General features: G+C 39.0%; 2 protein-coding genes across 2 annotated transcripts in view; one reads left to right on the plus strand and one right to left on the minus strand.

Annotated features, from left to right (window-relative positions):
* LOC139383915 (atlastin-1-like) overlaps positions 1-562 on the minus strand; it is a 17,568-nt gene extending 17,006 nt beyond the window's left edge. Inside the window, exon 1 of the mRNA XM_071128524.1 lies at positions 474-562. Within this exon, the coding sequence (XP_070984625.1) occupies positions 474-507 (34 nt within the window). The 5' untranslated portion in view covers positions 508-562. The remainder of the gene's footprint in view (positions 1-473) is intronic.
* Positions 563-774: 212 nt separating this feature from the next.
* LOC139383836 (mitogen-activated protein kinase kinase kinase kinase 5-like) overlaps positions 775-22,956 on the plus strand; it is a 151,613-nt gene continuing 129,431 nt past the window's right edge. The window contains exons 1-2 of the mRNA XM_071128413.1: positions 775-880; positions 1,587-1,887. Of these exons, the coding sequence (XP_070984514.1) occupies positions 1,780-1,887 (108 nt within the window). The 5' untranslated portion in view covers positions 775-880; positions 1,587-1,779. The remainder of the gene's footprint in view (positions 881-1,586; positions 1,888-22,956) is intronic.

The following is a 22,956-nucleotide window of genomic DNA, read 5'->3' on the forward strand; positions in this document are numbered from 1 at the left end:
GGGCCTAGTCCTGTAAACCAAATCTCTCTAACACTGGTTCATTCTAGCGTTGTGTTTTTATTGCTGTCGTTCGTTGATCTGTGCGGTAATCATTCTAAAGGGGATGGGGATGCTCAGACAGACGATCCACTGGCCTGTAGACTAAAGTGAATAGAATAGACGCTTGGCCTGGGTTTATATTAGTTGATCAGCTGAACGGGGCTTGGTTTGGGTCTGGTCCAGGCCAGCGTTTTTGCGATTGTTGAGCATTCAATAGATGTAATGGTTTGTTCTGAAACCAACACGCAAATTACAACGCCTGCCCCATCATTATTCATGCACAAACAGCTGATCAGATGCATTGCTGAGACTCTCCCATAGCCTGGGCTACATTAAATAGGCTAAATAGCGCACCTCTTTTTTTCCCCCTTTTTTTTTAATGTGCGTCTACAAGAAGACACATTTAGTCATCTTCATAATAATTAACCACTCACCCCAGCTGTCTCTGTCTTTACGGTTTCTCGCCATGTCTTTCTGTTTTGACTGTTCGTGAGAACCTACGCGGCTGTCATGTAGACACGGGAACTAACAAACCGACACCGTGGAGGATGCTCATCGAAGAGAGGACGCTGAAGCCGACGGCGAGTTGGGTGTGCAGTATTTCTATAAATTGCAAGGAGGGGTGGGGGTGCTGTTTCGATGTTTTTCGTTGTGTTGTTTTTTTCTGCACGTTTTGTGGTTACAGTTGCCTGCTTGTTTACATCGTTAGGTGGCGGTAGTTGCACATCATTGAACAGACAAGAGATCAATTCCGTCTCGATCATTTAAAAAACAACAATGCTTTCAATTGCATTTTAATCGATTCAATTATGTTAGTTGTTATTGTTTCCTTGTGAAATCGGTAGGTACACCTTTTACAGTTGAATGCATGGGTGACATAAAGTCAGTTTTTTCACTACTTAGTCAGTAGCATGTCGTGCTGTCAACAGGAGGGACATGAGGACCGCAGCTCGGGTCTTTTTCCAGCTCAACGCGGTGCTTGTCGTTGTCAAGAGAGAGAGAGATCTGGCCAGCAGAAGAAGTGTTTACACTTTCTCTGAATAGGAACATTGAATTTATATTTTGGAAGAAAGGGATTTTACACCGTAATATTGACAAATTTAACATACGCCTTCTTTCGTATGAGTCATTTATTTATAATGGGAATAAATGGTAAATTCGCCAATCTAACTCCTGTTTTGGATTTTGACTTTCGCTTAGCCAGCTAACCACTTAGCTACTGTAACGTTAGCTTTGGATAACTACCAAAACCTAGTTAAATTATCTAGCTACAGTGTAAGTAGTTAACTTAACGTACTCTCTAACGTTACAGAGGGTTAATCATTGTATTTATATTGGTAAAAGTCAATAATCAATCCATAGTTTCTGCTAACTTTTCCGTAGCTAACTAGTTAGTTTGCCTCAAACTAACGTTTATCCGGACAGACATCAACTATTGTTGCCTTCTTAAATGACTTCTGAAATCACGTTTGTGTTGGTTTGTTTTGTAGCTTCCTATTAGCTAGAGGTTTATTAACTATTATTTTCTACTCTTGTCTCAATGGCAGGAAATGGACCAGAAAGAAGCCAGACTTGGAAGCAACACTTCTGCAGCTTTAGAGAATAAAACAAATGATCACCTCTTGAAGTAACGTTAATAACTCCTCACCGAATAATATACCGACGTGTATTTGCACAAGCCAACGTGTTTAAATGTAAAGTAGCTAGGTGTTAACTTTTCCAGCCAGTTAGACAGCTGTCATGGATATCTGTTCAAGACCGAGTGGAGAAATTCAAAGAAAAAACCCACAGCAGGATTTCGAGCTTATTCAACGAGTTGGGAGCGGCACATATGGAGACGTATACAAGGTATTTTTAAAAAAAAAATTTTTCGATCTACCTTCAAACTGAATGTACAGCAGTAGCATATTTCTGAATTTTTAGATCCGTGTCTTACCAAAAACAAGCTCCACACCTGTTGGAAGACACGAGATCCCTATACCATATCTATGTCCTATTGAAACCTGGCCAGAGGACTCATATTAAGTTATAAAGGTTGTATTGGTCTCCCCCAGGCCCATAGTTAAATTCTCTCTCAATGTGTTTTGCTTTTATGGCCAAGATATGAGTAAAGTTATGCATAGTTGTATGTATGCTCTAGTGTCTACTAACACCTTGATTCAATGGGCAGAACCTTTGTTGTTGTCAGTTTGCCAATAGTAGTTTGTGTTACAGGGGCATTTGCATTTTAGAATGGAGTTGAATGGGAACCACAGGGAATGCTTATCTTCAAATCAAATTTATTTATATGGCCCTTCTTACATCAGCTGATATCTCAAAGTGCTGTACAGAAACCCAGCCTAAAACCCCAAACAGCAAGCAATGCAGGTGTAGAAGCACGGTGGCTAGGAAAAACTCCCTAGAAAGGCCGAAACCTAGGAAGAAACCTAGAGAGGAACCAGGCTATGAGGCGTGGCCAGTCCTCTTCTGCCTGTGCCGGGTGGAGATTGTAACAGAACATGGCCAAGATGCGGCAGGGTAGCCTAGTGGTTAGAGCGTTGGACTAGTAACCGGAAGGTTGCAAGTTCAAATCCCCGAGCTGACAAGGTACAAATCTGTCGTTCTGCCCCTGAACAGGCAGTTAACCCACTGTTCCTAGGCCGTCATTGAAAATAAGAATTTGTTCTTAACTGACTTGCCTGGTTAAATAAAGGTCAAAAAAATATAAATATATATATATATAAAAAAAAATGTTCATAAATGACCAGCATGGTAAAATAATAATAATCACTGTAGTTGTTGAGGGTGCAGCAAGTCAGCACCTCTACCGCTCCTGCTGTCTCTAGAGAGTTGAAAACAGCAGGTCTGGGACAGGTAGCACGTCCGGTGAACAGGTCAGGGTTCCATAGCCACAGGCAGAACAGTTGAAATTGGAGCAGCAGCACGGCCAGGTGGACTGGGGACAGCAAGGAGTCATCATGCCAGGTAGTCCTGAGGCATGGTCCTCGGGCTCAGGTCCTCTGAGAGAGAGAGAAAGAGAGAATTAGAGAGTGCATACTTAAATTCACACAGGACACCGGATAAGACAGGAGAAATACTCCAGATATAACAGACTCACCCTAGCCCCCCGACACAAACTACTGCAGCATAAATACTGGAGGCTGAGACAGAAGGGGTCAGGAGACACTGTGGCCCCATCCGATGATACCCCCGGACAGGGCCAAACAGGCAGGATATAAGCCCACCCACTTTGCCAAAGCACAGCCCCCACACCACTAGAGGGATATCGTCAACCACCAACTTACCATCCTGAGACAAGGCAGAGTATAGCCCACAAAGATCTCCGCCACAGCACAACCCAAGGAGGGGCGCCAACCCAGACAGGAAGATCATGTCAGTGACTCAACCCACTCAAGTGACGCACCCCTCCTAGGGACGGCATGGAAGAGCACCAGTAAGCCAGTGACGCAGCCCCTGTAATAGGGTTAGAGGCAGAGAATCCCAGTGGAATCCCGGCCAGGCAGAGACAGCAAGGGCGGTTTGTTGCTCCAGAGCTCCGTTCACCTTCACACTCCTGGGCCAGACTACACTCAATCATATGACCCACTGAAGAGATGAGTCTTCAGTAAACTCTTAAAGGTTGAGACTGAGTCTGCGTCTCTCACATGGGTAGGCAGACCATTCCATAAAAATTGAGCTTTATAGGAGAAAGCCCTGCCTCCAGCTTTTTGCTTAGAAATTCTAGGGACAATTTGGAGGCCTGCGTCTTGTGACCGTAGCGTACGTGTAGGTATGTGCGGCAGGACCAAATCGGAAAGATGGGTAGGAGCAAGCCCATGTAATGCTTTGTAGGTTAGCAGTAAAACCTTGAAATCAGCCCTTGCCTTAACAGGAAGCCAGTGTAGGGAGGCTAGCACTGGAGTAATATCATTTTTTTTGGTTCTAGTCAGGATTCTAGCAGCCGTATTTAGCACTAACTGAAGTTTATTTAGTGCTTTATCCGGGTAGCCGGAAAGTAGAGCATTGCAGTAGTCTAACCTAGAAGTAACAAAAGCATGGATTCATTTTTCTGCATCATTTTTGGACAGAAAGTTTCAGATTTTTGCTATGTTACGTAGATGGAAAAAAGCTGTCCTTGAAACAGTCTTGATATAATCATCAAAAGAGAGATCAAGGTCCAGAGTAACGCAGAGGTCCTTCACAGTTTTATTTGAGACGACTGTACAACCATTAAGATTAATTGTCAGATTCAACAGAAGATCTCTTTGTTTCTTGGGACCTAGAACAAGCATCTCTGTTTTGTCCGAGTTTAAAAGTAGAACGTTTGCAGCCATCAACTTCCTTATGTCTGAAACACAGGCTGCTAGCGAGGGCAATTTTGGGGCTTCACCATGTTTCATTGAAATGTACAGCTGTGTGTCATCCGCATAGCAGTGAAAGTTAACATTATGTTTTCAAATGACATCCCCAAGAGGTAAAATATATAGTGAAAACAATAGTGGTCCTAAAACGGAACCTTGAGGAACACCGAAATTTACAGTTGATTTGTCAGAGGACAAACCATTCACAGAGACAAACTGATATCTTTCCGACAGATAAGATCTAAACCAGGCCAGAACTTGTTTGTGTAGACCAATTTGGGTTTCCAATCTCTCCAAAAGAATGTGGTGATCGATGGTATCAAAAGCAGCACTAAGGTCTAGGAGCACGAGGACAGAAGGTTGAAGGTTTAGAGGCCAATATTATTTTATCATTGTGTCAAGGGATATAGTACTAAGACACTTGAGTGTCTCTCTTGACCCTAGGTCCTGACAGAGTTGTAAAGACTCAGGACAACTGAGCTTTGGAGGAATACGCAGATTTAAAGAGGATTCCAATATTTGCTTTCTAATGATCTTTTCCTCAAAGAAGTTCATGAATTTATTACTGCTGAAGTGAAAGCCATCCTCTCTTGGGGAATGCTGCTTTTTAGTTAGCTTTGCGACAGTATAAAAAATAAATTTTGGATTGTTCTAATTTTCCTCAATTAAGTTGGAAAAATAGGATGATCGAGCAGTAGTAAGGGCTCTTCGATACTGCGCGGTACTGTCTTTCCAAGCTAGTCGGAAGACTTCTAGTTTGGTGTGGCACCATTTCCGTTCCAATTTTCTGGAAGCTTGCTTCAGAGCTCAGGTATTTTCTGTGTACCAGGGAGCTAGTTTCTTATGACAAATTGTTTTAGTTTTTAGGGGTGCAACTGCATCTAGGGGACTGTGCAAGGTTAAATTGAGTTCCTCAGTTAGGTGGTTAACTGTTTTTTTGTCCTCTGACGTCCTTGGGTTGGCAGTGGGAGTCTGGAAGGGCATCAAAGAGTCTTTGGTTTGTCTGAGAATTTATAGCATGACTTTTGATGCTCCTTGGTTGGGGTCTGAGCAGATTATTTGTTGGCGATTGCTAACCTAATAAAATGGTGGTCCGATAGTCCAGGATTATGAGGAAAAACATTAAGATCCACAACATTTATTCCATGGGACAAAACTAGGTCCAGAGTATGACTGTGACAGTGAGTAGGTCCAGAGACATGTTGGACAAAACCCACTGAGTCGATGATGGCTCCGAAAGCCTTTTGGAGTGGGTCTGTGGACAAAATTTGAATATTATCTGCTATGACTATATGGTCCGATAGGAATTCAGGGAACTCGGTGAGGAACGCTGTATATGGCCCAGGAGGCCTGTAAACAGTGGCTATAAAAAGTGATTGAGTAGGCTGCATAGATTCCATGACTAGAAGCTCAAAAGACAAAAAAACGTCATTGTTTTTTTTTGTAAATTGAAATTTGCTATCGTAAATGTTAGCAACACCTCAGCCTTTGCGGGATGCACGGGGGATATGGTCACTAGTGTCACCAGGAGGTGAGGCCTCGTTTAACACAGTAAATTCATCAGGCTTAAGCCTTAATGACATAATAAAGTATTTGATCTGTTTAAACTCTTTGTGCAGCTTAATGTCAATGGGAAATGTATACCTCTGGCCTAGTTATCAAGCACTTTATTGTATGTGGGCAGGTAATCCTCCTCTCTCCAAGTTGCTTTTGCCTGTTTTTTTTATTTTTATATAGCTGACTTATGACATTTTGTAAAGGCTTTATTTAGAGTGGTGAGTCACCTACCAATCAAGGCTTTCATTTACTGAGTCAACCTTCTGCCCACCACATTATCACTTTAGTGTCTTGGGTTCCAAATACAGGAGCTGGGGGCCAGCTTCAGTCATGTAGGATGTATAGCCTCCTTTATGGGCCAGCTTCAGTCATGTAGGATGTATAGCCTCCTTTATGGGCCAGCTTCAGTCATGTAGGATGTATAGCCTCCTTTATGGGCCAGCTTCAGTCATGTAGGATGTATAGCCTCCTTTATGGGCCAGCTTCAGTCATGTAGGATGTATAGCCTCCTTTATGGGCCAGCTTCAGTCATGTAGGATGTATAGCCTCCTTTATGGGCCAGCTTCAGTCATGTAGGATGTATAGCCTCCTTTATGGGCCAGCTTCAGTCATGTAGGATGTATAGCCTCCTTTATGGGCCAGCTTCAGTCATGTAGGATGTATAGCCTCCTTTATGGGCCAGCTTCAGCCATGTAGGATGTATAGCCCCCTTTATGGGCCAGCTTCAGCCATGTAGGATGTATAGCCTCCTTTATGGGCCAGCTTCAGCCATGTAGGATGTATAGCCTCCTTTATGGGCCAGCTTCAGTCATGTAGGATGTATAGCCTCCTTTATGGGCCAGCTTCAGCCATGTAGGATGTATAGCCCCCTTTATGGGCCAGCTTCAGCCATGTAGGATGTATAGCCCCCTTTATGGGCCAGCTTCAGTCATGTAGGATGTTTAGCCTCCTTTATGGGCCAGCTTCAGTCATGTAGGATGTATAGCCCCCTTTATGGGCCAGCTTCAGCCATGTAGGATGTTTGATGGTTTTTCATGTATTGAAGTGGTTAGAATATTGCCAAGTTGTTCTGTACAATCATTCTATGATGGTGATAAAACAGGGTACTGGTTCATCTGTGAAGGAGGAATCCGATGAAACGGTACCTTGCTTTAACTGTGAAGGAGGAATCCGATGAAACGGTACCCTGCTTTAACTGTGAAGGAGGAATCCGATGAAACAGTACCCTGCTTTAACTGTTAAAGGAGTTACCTGCCTCGTAACATTGTCTCTCTGAATAGTAACATTGTCTCTCTGAATAGTAACATTGTCTCTGAATAGTAACATTGTCTCTCTGAATAGTAACATTGTCTCTCTGAATAGTAACATTGTCTCTGAATAGTAACATTGTCTCTGAATAGTAACATTGTCTCTCTGAATAGTAACATTGTCTCTGAATAGTAACATTGTCTCTGAATAGTAACATTGTCTCTGAATAGTAACATTGTCTCTGAATAGTAACATTGTCTCTGAATAGCAACATTGTCTCTCTGAATAGTAACATTGTCTCTCTGAATAGTAACATTGTCTCTCTGAATAGTAACATTGTCTCTCTGAATAGTAACATTGTCTCTGAATAGTAACATTGACTCTGAATAGTAACATTGTCTCTCTGAATAGTAACATTGTCTCTGAATAGTAACATTGTCTCTGAATAGCAACATTGTCTCTCTGAATAGTAACATTGTCTCTCTGAATAGTAACATTGTCTCTCTGAATAGTAACATTGTCTCTCTGAATAGTAACATTGTCTCTCTGAATAGTAACATTGTCTCTCTGAATAGCAACATTGTCTCTCTGAATAGTAACATTGTCTCTCTGAATAGTAACATTGTCTCTCTGAATAGTAACATTGTCTCTCTGAATAGTAACATTGTCTCTCTGAATAGTAACATTGTCTCTCTGAATAGTAACATTCTCTCTCTGAATAGTAACATTGTCTCTCTGAATAGTAACATTGTCTCTCTGAATAGTAACATTGTCTCTCTGAATAGTAACATTGTCTCTCTGAATAGTAACATTGTCTCTCTGAATAGCAACATTGTCTCTCTGAATAGTAACATTGTCTCTCTGAATAGTAACATTGTCTCTCTGAATAGTAACATTGTCTCTCTGAATAGTAACATTGTCTCTGAATAGTAACATTGTCTCTGAATAGTAACATTGTCTCTGAATAGTAACATTGTCTCTGAATAGTAACATTGTCTCTGAATAGCAACATTGTCTCTGAATAGTAACATTGTCTCTCTGAATAGTAACATTGTCTCTCTGAATAGTAACATTGTCTCTGAATAGTAACATTGTCTCTGAATAGTAACATTGTCTCTGAATAGTAACATTGTCTCTCTGAATAGTAACATTGTCTCTGAATAGTAACATTGTCTCTGAATAGCAACATTGTCTCTCTGAATAGTAACATTGTCTCTCTGAATAGTAACATTGTCTCTCTGAATAGTAACATTGTCTCTCTGAATAGCAACATTGTCTCTCTGAATAGTAACATTGTCTCTCTGAATAGTAACATTGTCTCTCTGAATAGCAACATTGTCTCTCTGAATAGTAACATTGTCTCTCTGAATAGTAACATTGTCTCTGAATAGTAACATTGTCTCTCTGAATAGTAACATTGTCTCTCTGAATAGTAACATTGTCTCTCTGAATAGTAACATTGTCTCTCTGAATAGTAACATTGTCTCTCTGAATAGTAACATTGTCTCTCTGAATAGCAACATTGTCTCTCTGAATAGTAACATTGTCTCTCTGAATAGTAACATTGTCTCTCTGAATAGTAACATTGTCTCTCTGAATAGTAACATTGTCTCTCTGAATAGTAACATTGTCTCTGAATAGTAACATTGTCTCTCTGAATAGTAACATTGTCTCTCTGAATAGTAACATTGTCTCTCTGAATAGTAACATTGTCTCTGAATAGTAACATTGTCTCTGAATAGTAACATTGACTCTGAATAGTAACATTGGCTCTCTGAATAGTAACATTGGCTCTCTGAATAGTAACATTGTCTCTCTGAATAGTAACATTGTCTCTGAATAGTAACATTGTCTCTCTGAATAGTAACATTGTCTCTGAATAGCAACATTGTCTCTCTGAATAGTAACATTGTCTCTCTGAATAGTAACATTGTCTCTCTGAATAGTAACATTGTCTCTCTGAATAGTTACATTGTCTCTCTGAATAGTAACATTGTCTCTCTGAATAGTAACATTGGCTCTCTGAATATTAACATTGTCTCTCTGAATATTAACATTGTCTCTCTGAATAGTAACATTGTCTCTCTGAATAGTAACATTGTCTCTCTGAATAGTAACATTGTCTCTGAATAGTAACATTGTCTCTCTGAATAGTAACATTGTCTCTCTGAATAGTAACATTGTCTCTCTGAATAGTAACATTGTCTCTCTGAATAGTAACATTGTCTCTCTGAATAGTAACATTGTCTCTCTGAATAGTAACATTGTCTCTCTGAATAGTAACATTGGCTCTCTGAATAGTAACATTGTCTCTCTGAATAGTAACATTGTCTCTCTGAATAGTAACATTGTCTCTCTGAATAGTAACATTGTCTCTCTGAATAGTAACATTGTCTCTCTGAATAGTAACATTGGCTCTCTGAATAGTAACATTGGCTCTCTGAATAGTAACATTGGCTCTCTGAATAGTAACATTGGCTCTCTGAATAGTAACATTGTCTCTCTGAATAGCAACATTGTCTCTCTGAATAGTAACATTGTCTCTGAATAGTAACATTGTCTCTCTGAATAGTAACATTGTCTCTCTGAATAGTAACATTGTCTCTCTGAATAGTAACATTGTCTCTCTGAATAGTAACATTGTCTCTCTGAATAGTAACATTGTCTCTCTGAATAGTAACATTGTCTCTCTGAATAGTAACATTGTCTCTGAATAGTAACATTGTCTCTCTGAATAGTAACATTGTCTCTTTGAATAGTAACATTGTCTCTGAATAGTAACATTGTCTCTCTGAATAGTAACATTGTCTCTCTGAATAGTAACATTGTCTCTCTGAATAGTAACATTGTCTCTGAATAGTAACATTGTCTCTCTGAATAGTAACATTGTCTCTTTGAATAGTAACATTGTCTCTCTGAATAGTAACATTGTCTCTGAATAGTAACATTGTCTCTCTGAATAATAACATTGTCTCTCTGAATAATAACATTGTCTCTCTGAATAGTAACATTGTCTCTCTGAATAGTAACATTGACTCTCTGAATAGTAACATTGTCTCTCTGAATAGTAACATTGTCTCTGAATAGTAACATTGTCTCTGAATAGTAACATTGTCTCTGAATAGTAACATTGTCTCTGAATAGTAACATTGTCTCTCTGAATAGTAACATTGTCTCTCTGAATAGTAACATTGTCTCTGAATAGTAACATTGTCTCTCTGAATAGTAACATTGTCTCTTTGAATAGTAACATTGTCTCTGAATAGTAACATTGTCTCTCTGAATAGTAACATTGTCTCTCTGAATAGTAACATTGTCTCTCTGAATAGTAACATTGTCTCTGAATAGTAACATTGTCTCTCTGAATAGTAACATTGTCTCTTTGAATAGTAACATTGTCTCTCTGAATAGTAACATTGTCTCTGAATAGTAACATTGTCTCTCTGAATAATAACATTGTCTCTCTGAATAATAACATTGTCTCTCTGAATAGTAACATTGTCTCTCTGAATAGTAACATTGACTCTCTGAATAGTAACATTGTCTCTCTGAATAGTAACATTGTCTCTGAATAGTAACATTGTCTCTGAATAGTAACATTGTCTCTGAATAGTAACATTGTCTCTCTGAATAGTAACATTGTCTCTCTGAATAGTAACATTGTCTCTGAATAGTAACATTGTCTCTCTGAATAGTAACATTGTCTCTCTGAATAGTAACATTGTCTCTGAATAGTAACATTGTCTCTGAATAGTAACATTGTCTCTCTGAATAGTAACATTGTCTCTGAATAGTAACATTGTCTCTGAATAGTAACATTGTCTCTGAATAGTAACATTGTCTCTGAATAGTAACATTGTCTCTGAATAGCAACATTGTCTCTCTGAATAGTAACATTGTCTCTCTGAATAGTAACATTGTCTCTCTGAATAGTAACATTGTCTCTCTGAATAGTAACATTGTCTCTGAATAGTAACATTGACTCTGAATAGTAACATTGTCTCTCTGAATAGTAACATTGTCTCTGAATAGTAACATTGTCTCTGAATAGCAACATTGTCTCTCTGAATAGTAACATTGTCTCTCTGAATAGTAACATTGTCTCTCTGAATAGTAACATTGTCTCTCTGAATAGTAACATTGTCTCTCTGAATAGTAACATTGTCTCTCTGAATAGCAACATTGTCTCTCTGAATAGTAACATTGTCTCTCTGAATAGTAACATTGTCTCTCTGAATAGCAACATTGTCTCTCTGAATAGTAACATTGTCTCTCTGAATAGTAACATTGTCTCTGAATAGTAACATTGTCTCTCTGAATAGTAACATTGTCTCTCTGAATAGTAACATTGTCTCTCTGAATAGTAACATTGTCTCTCTGAATAGTAACATTGTCTCTCTGAATAGCAACATTGTCTCTCTGAATAGCAACATTGTCTCTCTGAATAGTAACATTGTCTCTCTGAATAGTAACATTGTCTCTCTGAATAGTAACATTGTCTCTCTGAATAGTAACATTGTCTCTGAATAGTAACATTGTCTCTGAATAGTAACATTGTCTCTGAATAGTAACATTGTCTCTGAATAGTAACATTGTCTCTGAATAGCAACATTGTCTCTGAATAGTAACATTGTCTCTCTGAATAGTAACATTGTCTCTCTGAATAGTAACATTGTCTCTGAATAGTAACATTGACTCTGAATAGTAACATTGTCTCTCTGAATAGTAACATTGTCTCTGAATAGTAACATTGTCTCTGAATAGTAACATTGTCTCTCTGAATAGTAACATTGTCTCTCTGAATAGTAACATTGTCTCTCTGAATAGTAACATTGTCTCTCTGAATAGTAACATTGTCTCTCTGAATAGCAACATTGTCTCTCTGAATAGTAACATTGTCTCTCTGAATAGTAACATTGTCTCTCTGAATAGCAACATTGTCTCTCTGAATAGTAACATTGTCTCTGAATAGTAACATTGTCTCTCTGAATAGTAACATTGTCTCTCTGAATAGTAACATTGTCTCTCTGAATAGTAACATTGTCTCTCTGAATAGTAACATTGTCTCTCTGAATAGTAACATTGTCTCTCTGAATAGCAACATTGTCTCTCTGAATAGTAACATTGTCTCTCTGAATAGTAACATTGTCTCTCTGAATAGTAACATTGTCTCTCTGAATAGTAACATTGTCTCTCTGAATAGTAACATTGTCTCTGAATAGTAACATTGTCTCTCTGAATAGTAACATTGTCTCTCTGAATAGTAACATTGTCTCTCTGAATAGTAACATTGTCTCTGAATAGTAACATTGACTCTGAATAGTAACATTGGCTCTCTGAATAGTAACATTGGCTCTCTGAATAGTAACATTGTCTCTCTGAATAGTAACATTGTCTCTGAATAGTAACATTGTCTCTCTGAATAGTAACATTGTCTCTGAATAGCAACATTGTCTCTCTGAATAGTAACATTGTCTCTCTGAATAGTAACATTGTCTCTCTGAATAGTAACATTGTCTCTCTGAATAGTTACATTGTCTCTCTGAATAGTAACATTGTCTCTCTGAATAGTAACATTGGCTCTCTGAATATTAACATTGTCTCTCTGAATATTAACATTGTCTCTCTGAATAGTAACATTGTCTCTCTGAATAGTAACATTGTCTCTCTGAATAGTAACATTGTCTCTCTGAATAGTAACATTGTCTCTGAATAGTAACATTGTCTCTCTGAATAGTAACATTGTCTCTCTGAATAGTAACATTGTCTCTCTGAATAGTAACATTGTCTCTCTGAATAGTAACATTGGCTCTCTGAATAGTAACATTGGCTCTCTGAATAGTAACATTGGCTCTCTGAATAGTAACATTGGCTCTCTGAATAGTAACATTGGCTCTCTGAATAGTAACATTGTCTCTCTGAATAGTAACATTGTCTCTCTGAATAGTAACATTGTCTCTCTGAATAGTAACATTGTCTCTCTGAATAGTAACATTGGCTCTCTGAATAGTAACATTGGCTCTCTGAATAGTAACATTGGCTCTCTGAATAGTAACATTGTCTCTCTGAATAGTAACATTGTCTCTCTGAATAGCAACATTGTCTCTCTGAATAGTAACATTGTCTCTGAATAGTAACATTGTCTCTCTGAATAGTAACATTGTCTCTCTGAATAGTAACATTGTCTCTGAATAGTAACATTGTCTCTCTGAATAGTAACATTGTCTCTCTGAATAGTAACATTGTCTCTCTGAATAGTAACATTGTCTCTCTGAATAGTAACATTGTCTCTCTGAATAGTAACATTGTCTCTGAATAGTAACATTGTCTCTCTGAATAGTAACATTGTCTCTTTGAATAGTAACATTGTCTCTGAATAGTAACATTGTCTCTCTGAATAGTAACATTGTCTCTCTGAATAGTAACATTGTCTCTCTGAATAGTAACATTGTCTCTGAATAGTAACATTGTCTCTCTGAATAGTAACATTGTCTCTTTGAATAGTAACATTGTCTCTCTGAATAGTAACATTGTCTCTGAATAGTAACATTGTCTCTCTGAATAATAACATTGTCTCTCTGAATAATAACATTGTCTCTCTGAATAGTAACATTGTCTCTCTGAATAGTAACATTGACTCTCTGAATAGTAACATTGTCTCTCTGAATAGTAACATTGTCTCTGAATAGTAACATTGTCTCTGAATAGTAACATTGTCTCTGAATAGTAACATTGTCTCTCTGAATAGTAACATTGTCTCTCTGAATAGTAACATTGTCTCTGAATAGTAACATTGTCTCTCTGAATAGTAACATTGTCTCTCTGAATAGTAACATTGTCTCTGAATAGTAACATTGTCTCTGAATAGTAACATTGTCTCTCTGAATAGTAACATTGTCTCTGAATAGTAACATTGTCTCTGAATAGTAACATTGTCTCTGAATAGTAACATTGTCTCTGAATAGTAACATTGTCTCTGAATAGCAACATTGTCTCTCTGAATAGTAACATTGTCTCTCTGAATAGTAACATTGTCTCTCTGAATAGTAACATTGTCTCTCTGAATAGTAACATTGTCTCTGAATAGTAACATTGACTCTGAATAGTAACATTGTCTCTCTGAATAGTAACATTGTCTCTGAATAGTAACATTGTCTCTCTGAATAGCAACATTGTCTCTCTGAATAGTAACATTGTCTCTCTGAATAGTAACATTGTCTCTCTGAATAGCAACATTGTCTCTCTGAATAGTAACATTGTCTCTCTGAATAGTAACATTGTCTCTGAATAGTAACATTGTCTCTCTGAATAGTAACATTGTCTCTCTGAATAGTAACATTGTCTCTCTGAATAGTAACATTGTCTCTCTGAATAGTAACATTGTCTCTCTGAATAGCAACATTGTCTCTCTGAATAGCAACATTGTCTCTCTGAATAGTAACATTGTCTCTCTGAATAGTAACATTGTCTCTCTGAATAGTAACATTGTCTCTCTGAATAGTAACATTGTCTCTGAATAGTAACATTGTCTCTCTGAATAGTAACATTGTCTCTGAATAGTAACATTGTCTCTGAATAGCAACATTGTCTCTGAATAGTAACATTGTCTCTCTGAATAGTAACATTGTCTCTCTGAATAGTAACATTGTCTCTGAATAGTAACATTGACTCTGAATAGTAACATTGTCTCTCTGAATAGTAACATTGTCTCTGAATAGTAACATTGTCTCTGAATAGTAACATTGTCTCTGAATAGCAACATTGTCTCTCTGAATAGTAACATTGTCTCTCTGAATAGTAACATTGTCTCTCTGAATAGTAACATTGTCTCTCTGAATAGTAACATTGTCTCTCTGAATAGCAACATTGTCTCTCTGAATAGTAACATTGTCTCTCTGAATAGTAACATTGTCTCTCTGAATAGCAACATTGTCTCTCTGAATAGTAACATTGTCTCTCTGAATAGTAACATTGTCTCTGAATAGTAACATTGTCTCTCTGAATAGTAACATTGTCTCTCTGAATAGTAACATTGTCTCTCTGAATAGTAACATTGTCTCTCTGAATAGTAACATTGTCTCTCTGAATAGTAACATTGTCTCTCTGAATAGCAACATTGTCTCTCTGAATAGTAACATTGTCTCTCTGAATAGTAACATTGTCTCTCTGAATAGTAACATTGTCTCTCTGAATAGTAACATTGTCTCTCTGAATAGTAACATTGTCTCTGAATAGTAACATTGTCTCTCTGAATAGTAACATGGTCTCTCTGAATAGTAACATTGTCTCTCTGAATAGTAACATTGTCTCTGAATAGTAACATTGACTCTGAATAGTAACATTGGCTCTCTGAATAGTAACATTGGCTCTCTGAATAGTAACATTGTCTCTCTGAATAGTAACATTGTCTCTGAATAGTAACATTGTCTCTCTGAATAGTAACATTGTCTCTGAATAGCAACATTGTCTCTCTGAATAGTAACATTGTCTCTCTGAATAGTAACATTGTCTCTCTGAATAGTAACATTGTCTCTCTGAATAGTTACATTGTCTCTCTGAATAGTAACATTGTCTCTCTGAATAGTAACATTGGCTCTCTGAATAGTAACATTGTCTCTCTGAATAGTAACATTGTCTCTCTGAATAGTAACATTGTCTCTCTGAATATTAACATTGTCTCTCTGAATAGTAACATTGTCTCTCTGAATAGTAACATTGTCTCTCTGAATAGTAACATTGTCTCTCTGAATAGTAACATTGTCTCTGAATAGTAACATTGTCTCTCTGAATAGTAACATTGTCTCTCTGAATAGTAACATTGTCTCTCTGAATAGTAACATTGTCTCTCTGAATAGTAACATTGTCTCTCTGAATAGTAACATTGTCTCTCTGAATAGTAACATTGGCTCTCTGAATAGTAACATTGGCTCTCTGAATAGTAACATTGGCTCTCTGAATAGTAACATTGGCTCTCTGAATAGTAACATTGGCTCTCTGAATAGTAACATTGGCTCTCTGAATAGTAACATTGTCTCTCTGAATAGTAACATTGTCTCTCTGAATAGTAACATTGTCTCTCTGAATAGTAACATTGGCTCTCTGAATAGTAACATTGGCTCTCTGAATAGTAACATTGGCTCTCTGAATAGTAACATTGTCTCTCTGAATAGTAACATTGTCTCTCTGAATAGCAACATTGTCTCTCTGAATAGTAACATTGTCTCTGAATAGTAACATTGTCTCTCTGAATAGTAACATTGTCTCTCTGAATAGTAACATTGTCTCTGAATAGTAACATTGTCTCTCTGAATAGTAACATTGTCTCTCTGAATAGTAACATTGTCTCTCTGAATAGTAACATTGTCTCTCTGAATAGTAACATTGTCTCTGAATAGTAACATTGTCTCTTTGAATAGTAACATTGTATCTTTGAATAGTAACATTGTCTCTGAATAGTAACATTGTCTCTCTGAATAGTAACATTGTCTCTCTGAATAGTAACATTGTCTCTCTGAATAGTAACATTGTCTCTGAATAGTAACATTGTCTCTCTGAATAGTAACATTGTCTCTCTGAATAGTAACATTGTCTCTCTGAAAAGCAACATTGTCTCTCTGAATAGCAACATTGTCTCTCTGAATAGTAACATTGTCTCTCTGAATAGTAACATTGTCTCTCTGAATAGTAACATTGTCTCTCTGAATAGTAACATTGTCTCTGAATAGTAACATTGTCTCTGAATAGTAACATTGTCTCTGAATAGTAACATTGTCTCTGAATAGTAACATTGTCTCTGAATAGCAACATTGTCTCTGAATAGTAACATTGTCTCTCTGAATAGTAACATTGTCTCTCTGAATAGTAACATTGTCTCTGAATAGTAACATTGACTCTGAATAGTAACATTGTCTCTCTGAATAGTAACATTGTCTCTGAATAGTAACATTGTCTCTGAATAGTAACATTGTCTCTCTGAATAGTAACATTGTCTCTCTGAATAGTAACATTGTCTCTCTGAATAGTAACATTGTCTCTCTGAATAGTAACATTGTCTCTCTGAATAGCAACATTGTCTCTCTGAATAGTAACATTGTCTCTCTGAATAGTAACATTGTCTCTCTGAATAGTAACATTGTCTCTGAATAGTAACATTGTCTCTCTGAATAGTAACATTGTCTCTCTGAATAGTAACATTGTCTCTCTGAATAGTAACATTGTCTCTCTGAATAGTAACATTGTCTCTCTGAATAGTAACATTGTCTCTCTGAATAGCAACATTGTCTCTCTGAATAGTAACATTGTCTCTCTGAATAGTAACATTGTCTCTCTGAATAGTAACATTGTCTCTCTGAATAGTAACATTGTCTCTCTGAATAGTAACATTGTCTCTCTGAATAGTAACATTGTCTCTCTGAATAGTAACATTGTCTCTCTGAATAGTAACATTGTCTCTCTGAATAGTAACATTGTCTCTCTGAATAGTAACATTGTCTCTCTGAATAGTAACATTGACTCTGAATAGTAACATTGGCTCTCTGAATAGTAACATTGGCTCTCTGAATAGTAACATTGGCTCTCTGAATAGTAACATTGTCTCTCTGAATAGTAACATTGTCTCTCTGAATAGTAACATTGTCTCTCTGAATAGTAACATTGGCTCTCTGAATAGTAACATTGGCTCTCTGAATAGTAACATTGGCTCTCTGAATAGTAACATTGGCTCTCTGAATAGTAACATTGTCTCTCTGAATAGTAACATTGTCTCTCTGAATAGCAACATTGTCTCTCTGAATAGTAACATTGTCTCTGAATAGTAACATTGTCTCTCTGAATAGTAACATTGTCTCTCTGAATAGTAACATTGTCTCTGAATAGTAACATTGTCTCTCTGAATAGTAACATTGTCTCTCTGAATAGTAACATTGTCTCTCTGAATAGTAACATTGTCTCTCTGAATAGTAACATTGTCTCTGAATAGTAACATTGTCTCTTTGAATAGTAACATTGTCTCTTTGAATAGTAACATTGTCTCTGAATAGTAACATTGTCTCTCTGAATAGTAACATTGTCTCTCTGAATAGTAACATTGTCTCTCTGAATAGTAACATTGTCTCTGAATAGTAACATTGTCTCTCTGAATAGTAACATTGTCTCTTTGAATAGTAACATTGTCTCTGAATAGTAACATTGTCTCTCTGAATAGTAACATTGTCTCTGAATAGTAACATTGTCTCTCTGAATAATAACATTGTCTCTCTGAATAGTAACATTGTCTCTCTGAATAGTAACATTGACTCTCTGAATAGTAACATTGTCTCTCTGAATAGTAACATTGTCTCTGAATAGTAACATTGTCTCTGAATAGTAACATTGTCTCTGAATAGTAACATTGTCTCTGAATAGTAACATTGTCTCTCTGAATAGTAACATTGTCTCTCTGAATAGTAACATTGTCTCTGAATAGTAACATTGTCTCTCTGAATAGTAACATTGTCTCTGAATAGTAACATTGTCTCTCTGAATAATAACATTGTCTCTCTGAATAGTAACATTGTCTCTCTGAATAGTAACATTGTCTCTCTGAATAGTAACATTGCCTCTGAATAGTAACATTGTCTCTGAATAGTAACATTGTCTCTCTGAATAGTAACATTGTCTCTCTGAATAGTAACATTGTCTCTGAATAGTAACATTGACTCTGAATAGTAACATTGGCTCTCTGAATAGTAACATTGGCTCTCTGAAAAGTAACATTGTCTCTGAATAGTAACATTGTCTCTCTGAATAGTAACATTGTCTCTGAATAGCAACATTGTCTCTCTGAATAGTAACATTGTCTCTCTGAATAGTAACATTGTCTCTCTGAATAGTAACATTGTCTCTCTGAATAGTTACATTGTCTCTCTGAATAGTAACATTGTCTCTCTGAATAGTAACATTGGCTCTCTGAATAGTAACATTGTCTCTCTGAATATTAACATTGTCTCTCTGAATATTAACATTGTCTCTCTGAATAGTAACATTGTCTCTCTGAATAGTAGCATTGTCTCTCTGAATAGTAACATTGTCTCTCTGAATAGTAACATTGTCTCTGAATAGTAACATTGTCTCTGAATAGTAACATTGTCTCTCTGAATAGCAACATTGTCTCTGAATAGCAACATTGTCTCTGAATAGTAACATTGTCTCTGAATAGTAACATTGTCTCTCTGAATAGTAACATTGTCTCTCTGAATAGTAACATTGTCTCTCTGAATAGTAACATTGTCTCTCTGAATAGTAACATTGTCTCTCTGAATAGTAACATTGGCTCTCTGAATAGTAACATTGTCTCTGAATAGTAACATTGTCTCTCTGAATAGCAACATTGTCTCTCTGAATAGTAACATTGTCTCTCTGAATAGTAACATTGTCTCTCTGAATAGTAACATTGTCTCTCTGAATAGTAACATTGTCTCTCTGAATAGTAACATTGTCTCTCTGAATAGTAACATTGTCTCTCTGAATAGTAACATTGTCTCTCTGAATAGTAACATTGTCTCTCTGAATAGTAACATTGTCTCTCTGAATAGTAACATTGGCTCTCTGAATAGTAACATTGTCTCTGAATAGTAACATTGTCTCTCTGAATAGCAACATTGTCTCTCTGAATAGTAACATTGTCTCTCTGAATAGTAACATTGTCTCTCTGAATAGTAACATTGTCTCTCTGAATAGTAACATTGTCTCTCTGAATAGTAACATTGTCTCTCTGAATATTAACATTGTCTCTCTGAATAGTAACATTGTCTCTGAATAGTAACATTGTCTCTCTGAATAGTAACATTGTCTCTCTGAATAGCAACATTGTCTCTGAATAGCAACATTGTCTCTCTGAATAGTAACATTGTCTCTCTGAATAGTAACATTGTCTGTGAATAGTAACTTTGTCTCTCTGAATAGTAACATTGTCTCTCTGAATAGTAACATTGTCTCTCTGAATAGTAACATTGTCTCTCTGAATAGTAACATTGTCTCTCTGAATAGTAACATTGTCTCTGAATAGTAACATTGTCTCTCTGAATAGTAACATTGTCTCTCTGAATAGTAACATTGTCTCTCTGAATAGTAACATTGTCTCTGAATAGTAACATTGTCTCTGAATAGTAACATTGTCTCTGAATAGTAACATTGTCTCTGAATAGTAACATTGTCTCTCTGAATAGTAACATTGTCTCTCTGAATAGTAACATTGTCTCTCTGAATAGCAACATTGTCTTTGAATAGTAACATTGTCTCTCTGAATAGCAACATTGTCTCTCTGAATAGTAACATTGTCTCTCTGAATAGTAACATTGTCTCTCTGAATAGCAGACTACCTTCACATATTTCAACGCACTCGCTGTCAAAAGAAAAACGTACAACCTCGTGAAAAATGAGGAGTTATTGTAGTTCCCCCCCCCCCCCCTCACTGTGGACAGCATCTGTAACCCCGTAGGAACCATGTGATAAAGCATCGCGCTGTTACAGCCTACCTCTGTCTGATGTAACGTGTGGTGAAAGTAAGATGGATTACCATTACCAGGGGAAGGGAGAACCACAGACGATCCAGCTTCAATATCCCCCATTTGTCCTGGCAGAGTTCTGGAACGCTCCCAAGTCCCTGTGTATGTGTGTTCACATAAAGCCTATGTGTGTTCACATAAATCCTATGTGTGTTCACATAAAGCCTATGTGTGTTCACATAAAGCAACAACACATTTTGAATGTCTCTGGGAATTGGATTGAATTTCACTACACTCGCAATAATATCTGCTAAATATGTGTGTGTAAATAATAAAATGTGATTTTGATTTGGAGTATAACAAAGTAGACACTTCCCTGTCTGTCTCCAAGGTCCAAGTCAGGATCACAGACAGTTGTGTTCATGTTTTGTTTATTTTTCTATATCCATTTGCTATGGATGACTAGGCTACCAATTTGATCCAGTCGAAGCACCCCGTCTGTCGAACCCTTGCCTCACAAAGCAATCTTTGGCAGGCCACTCCCATCACAGACACAGGCAACCGAGGTAGGCCGCTGGTGGAATGCAGTGCCCTGGTATTCTCCCAGAGAGAGCCATGAACACACAATCCCTGGGCCGAGTCCTAAATGACACTCTATTTCTGATATCTGGCAGTCCCACCCCAGACACAGTCCCAGACACAGTCCCAACCCAGACACAGTCCCACCCCAGACACAGTCCCAGACACAGTCCCACCCCAGACACAGTCCCAGACACAGTCCCAGACACAGTCCCACCCCAGACACAGTCCCAGACACAGTCCCACCCCAGACACAGTCCCAACCCAGACACAGTCCCACCCCAGACACAGTCTCAGACACAGTCCCACCCCAGACACAGTCCCAGACACAGTCCCACCCCAGACACAGTCTCAGACACAGTCCCAACCCAGACACAGTCCCACCCCAGACACAGTCCCAGACACAGTCCCACCCCAGACACAGTCCCACCCCAGACACAGTCCCAGACACAGTTCCACCCCAGACACAGTCCCACTCCAGACACGGTCCCGGACACAGTCCCACCCCGGACACAGTCCCACCCCGGACACAGTCCCACCCCGGACACAGTCCCACCCCGGACACAATCCCACCCCGGACACAGTCCCACCCCGGACACAGTCCCACACACAGTCCCACCCCAGACACAGTCCCAGACACAGTTCCACCCCAGACACAGTCCCAGACACAGCCCCAGACACAGTCCCACCCCAGACACAGTCCCGCCCCAGACACAGTCCCGCCCCAGACACCGTCCCAGACACAGTTCCACCCCAGACACAGTCCCAGACACAGTTCCACCCCAGACACCGTCCCAGACACAGTTCCACCCCAGACACAGTCCCACACACAGTCCCACCCCAGACACAGTCCCAGACACAGTTCCACCCCAGACACAGTCCCAGACACAGTTCCACCCCAGACACAGTCCCACACACAGTCCCACCCCAGACACAGTCCCGCCCCAGACACCGTCCCAGACACAGTTCCACCCCAGACACAGTCCCACACACAGTCCCACCCCAGACACAGTCCCAGACACAGTTCCACCCCAGACACAGTCCCAGACACAGCCCCAGACACAGCCCCAGACACAGTTCCACCCCAGACACAGTCCCAGACACAGTCCCACCCCAGACACAGTCCCAGACACAGTCCCACCCCAGACACAGTCCCACCCCAGACACAGTCTCAGACACAGTCCCACCCCAGACACAGTCCCAGACACAGTCTCAGACACAGTCCCACCCCAGACACAGTCTCAGACACAGTCCCAACCCAGACACAGTCCCACCCCAGACACAGTCCCAGACACAGTCCCACCCCAGACACAGTCCCACCCCAGACACAGTCCCAGACACAGTTCCACCCCAGACACAGTCCCACTCCAGACACGGTCCCGGACACAGTCCCACCCCGGACACAGTCCCACCCCGGACACAGTCCCACCCCGGACACAGTCCCACCCCGGACACAGTCCCACACACAGTCCCACCCCAGACACAGTCCCAGACACAGTTCCACCCCAGACACAGTCCCAGACACAGTTCCACCCCAGACACAGTCCCAGACACAGTTCCACCCCAGACACAGCCCCAGACACAGTCCCACCCCAGACACAGTCCCGCCCCAGACACAGTCCCGCCCCAGACACAGTCCCGCCCCAGACACAGTCCCGCCCCAGACACCGTCCCAGACACAGTTCCACCCCAGACACAGTCCCAGACAC

The sequence above is a fragment of the Oncorhynchus clarkii genome, chromosome 25, assembly GCF_045791955.1.
Source record: "Oncorhynchus clarkii lewisi isolate Uvic-CL-2024 chromosome 25, UVic_Ocla_1.0, whole genome shotgun sequence".
NCBI lineage: Eukaryota > Metazoa > Chordata > Actinopteri > Salmoniformes > Salmonidae > Oncorhynchus > Oncorhynchus clarkii.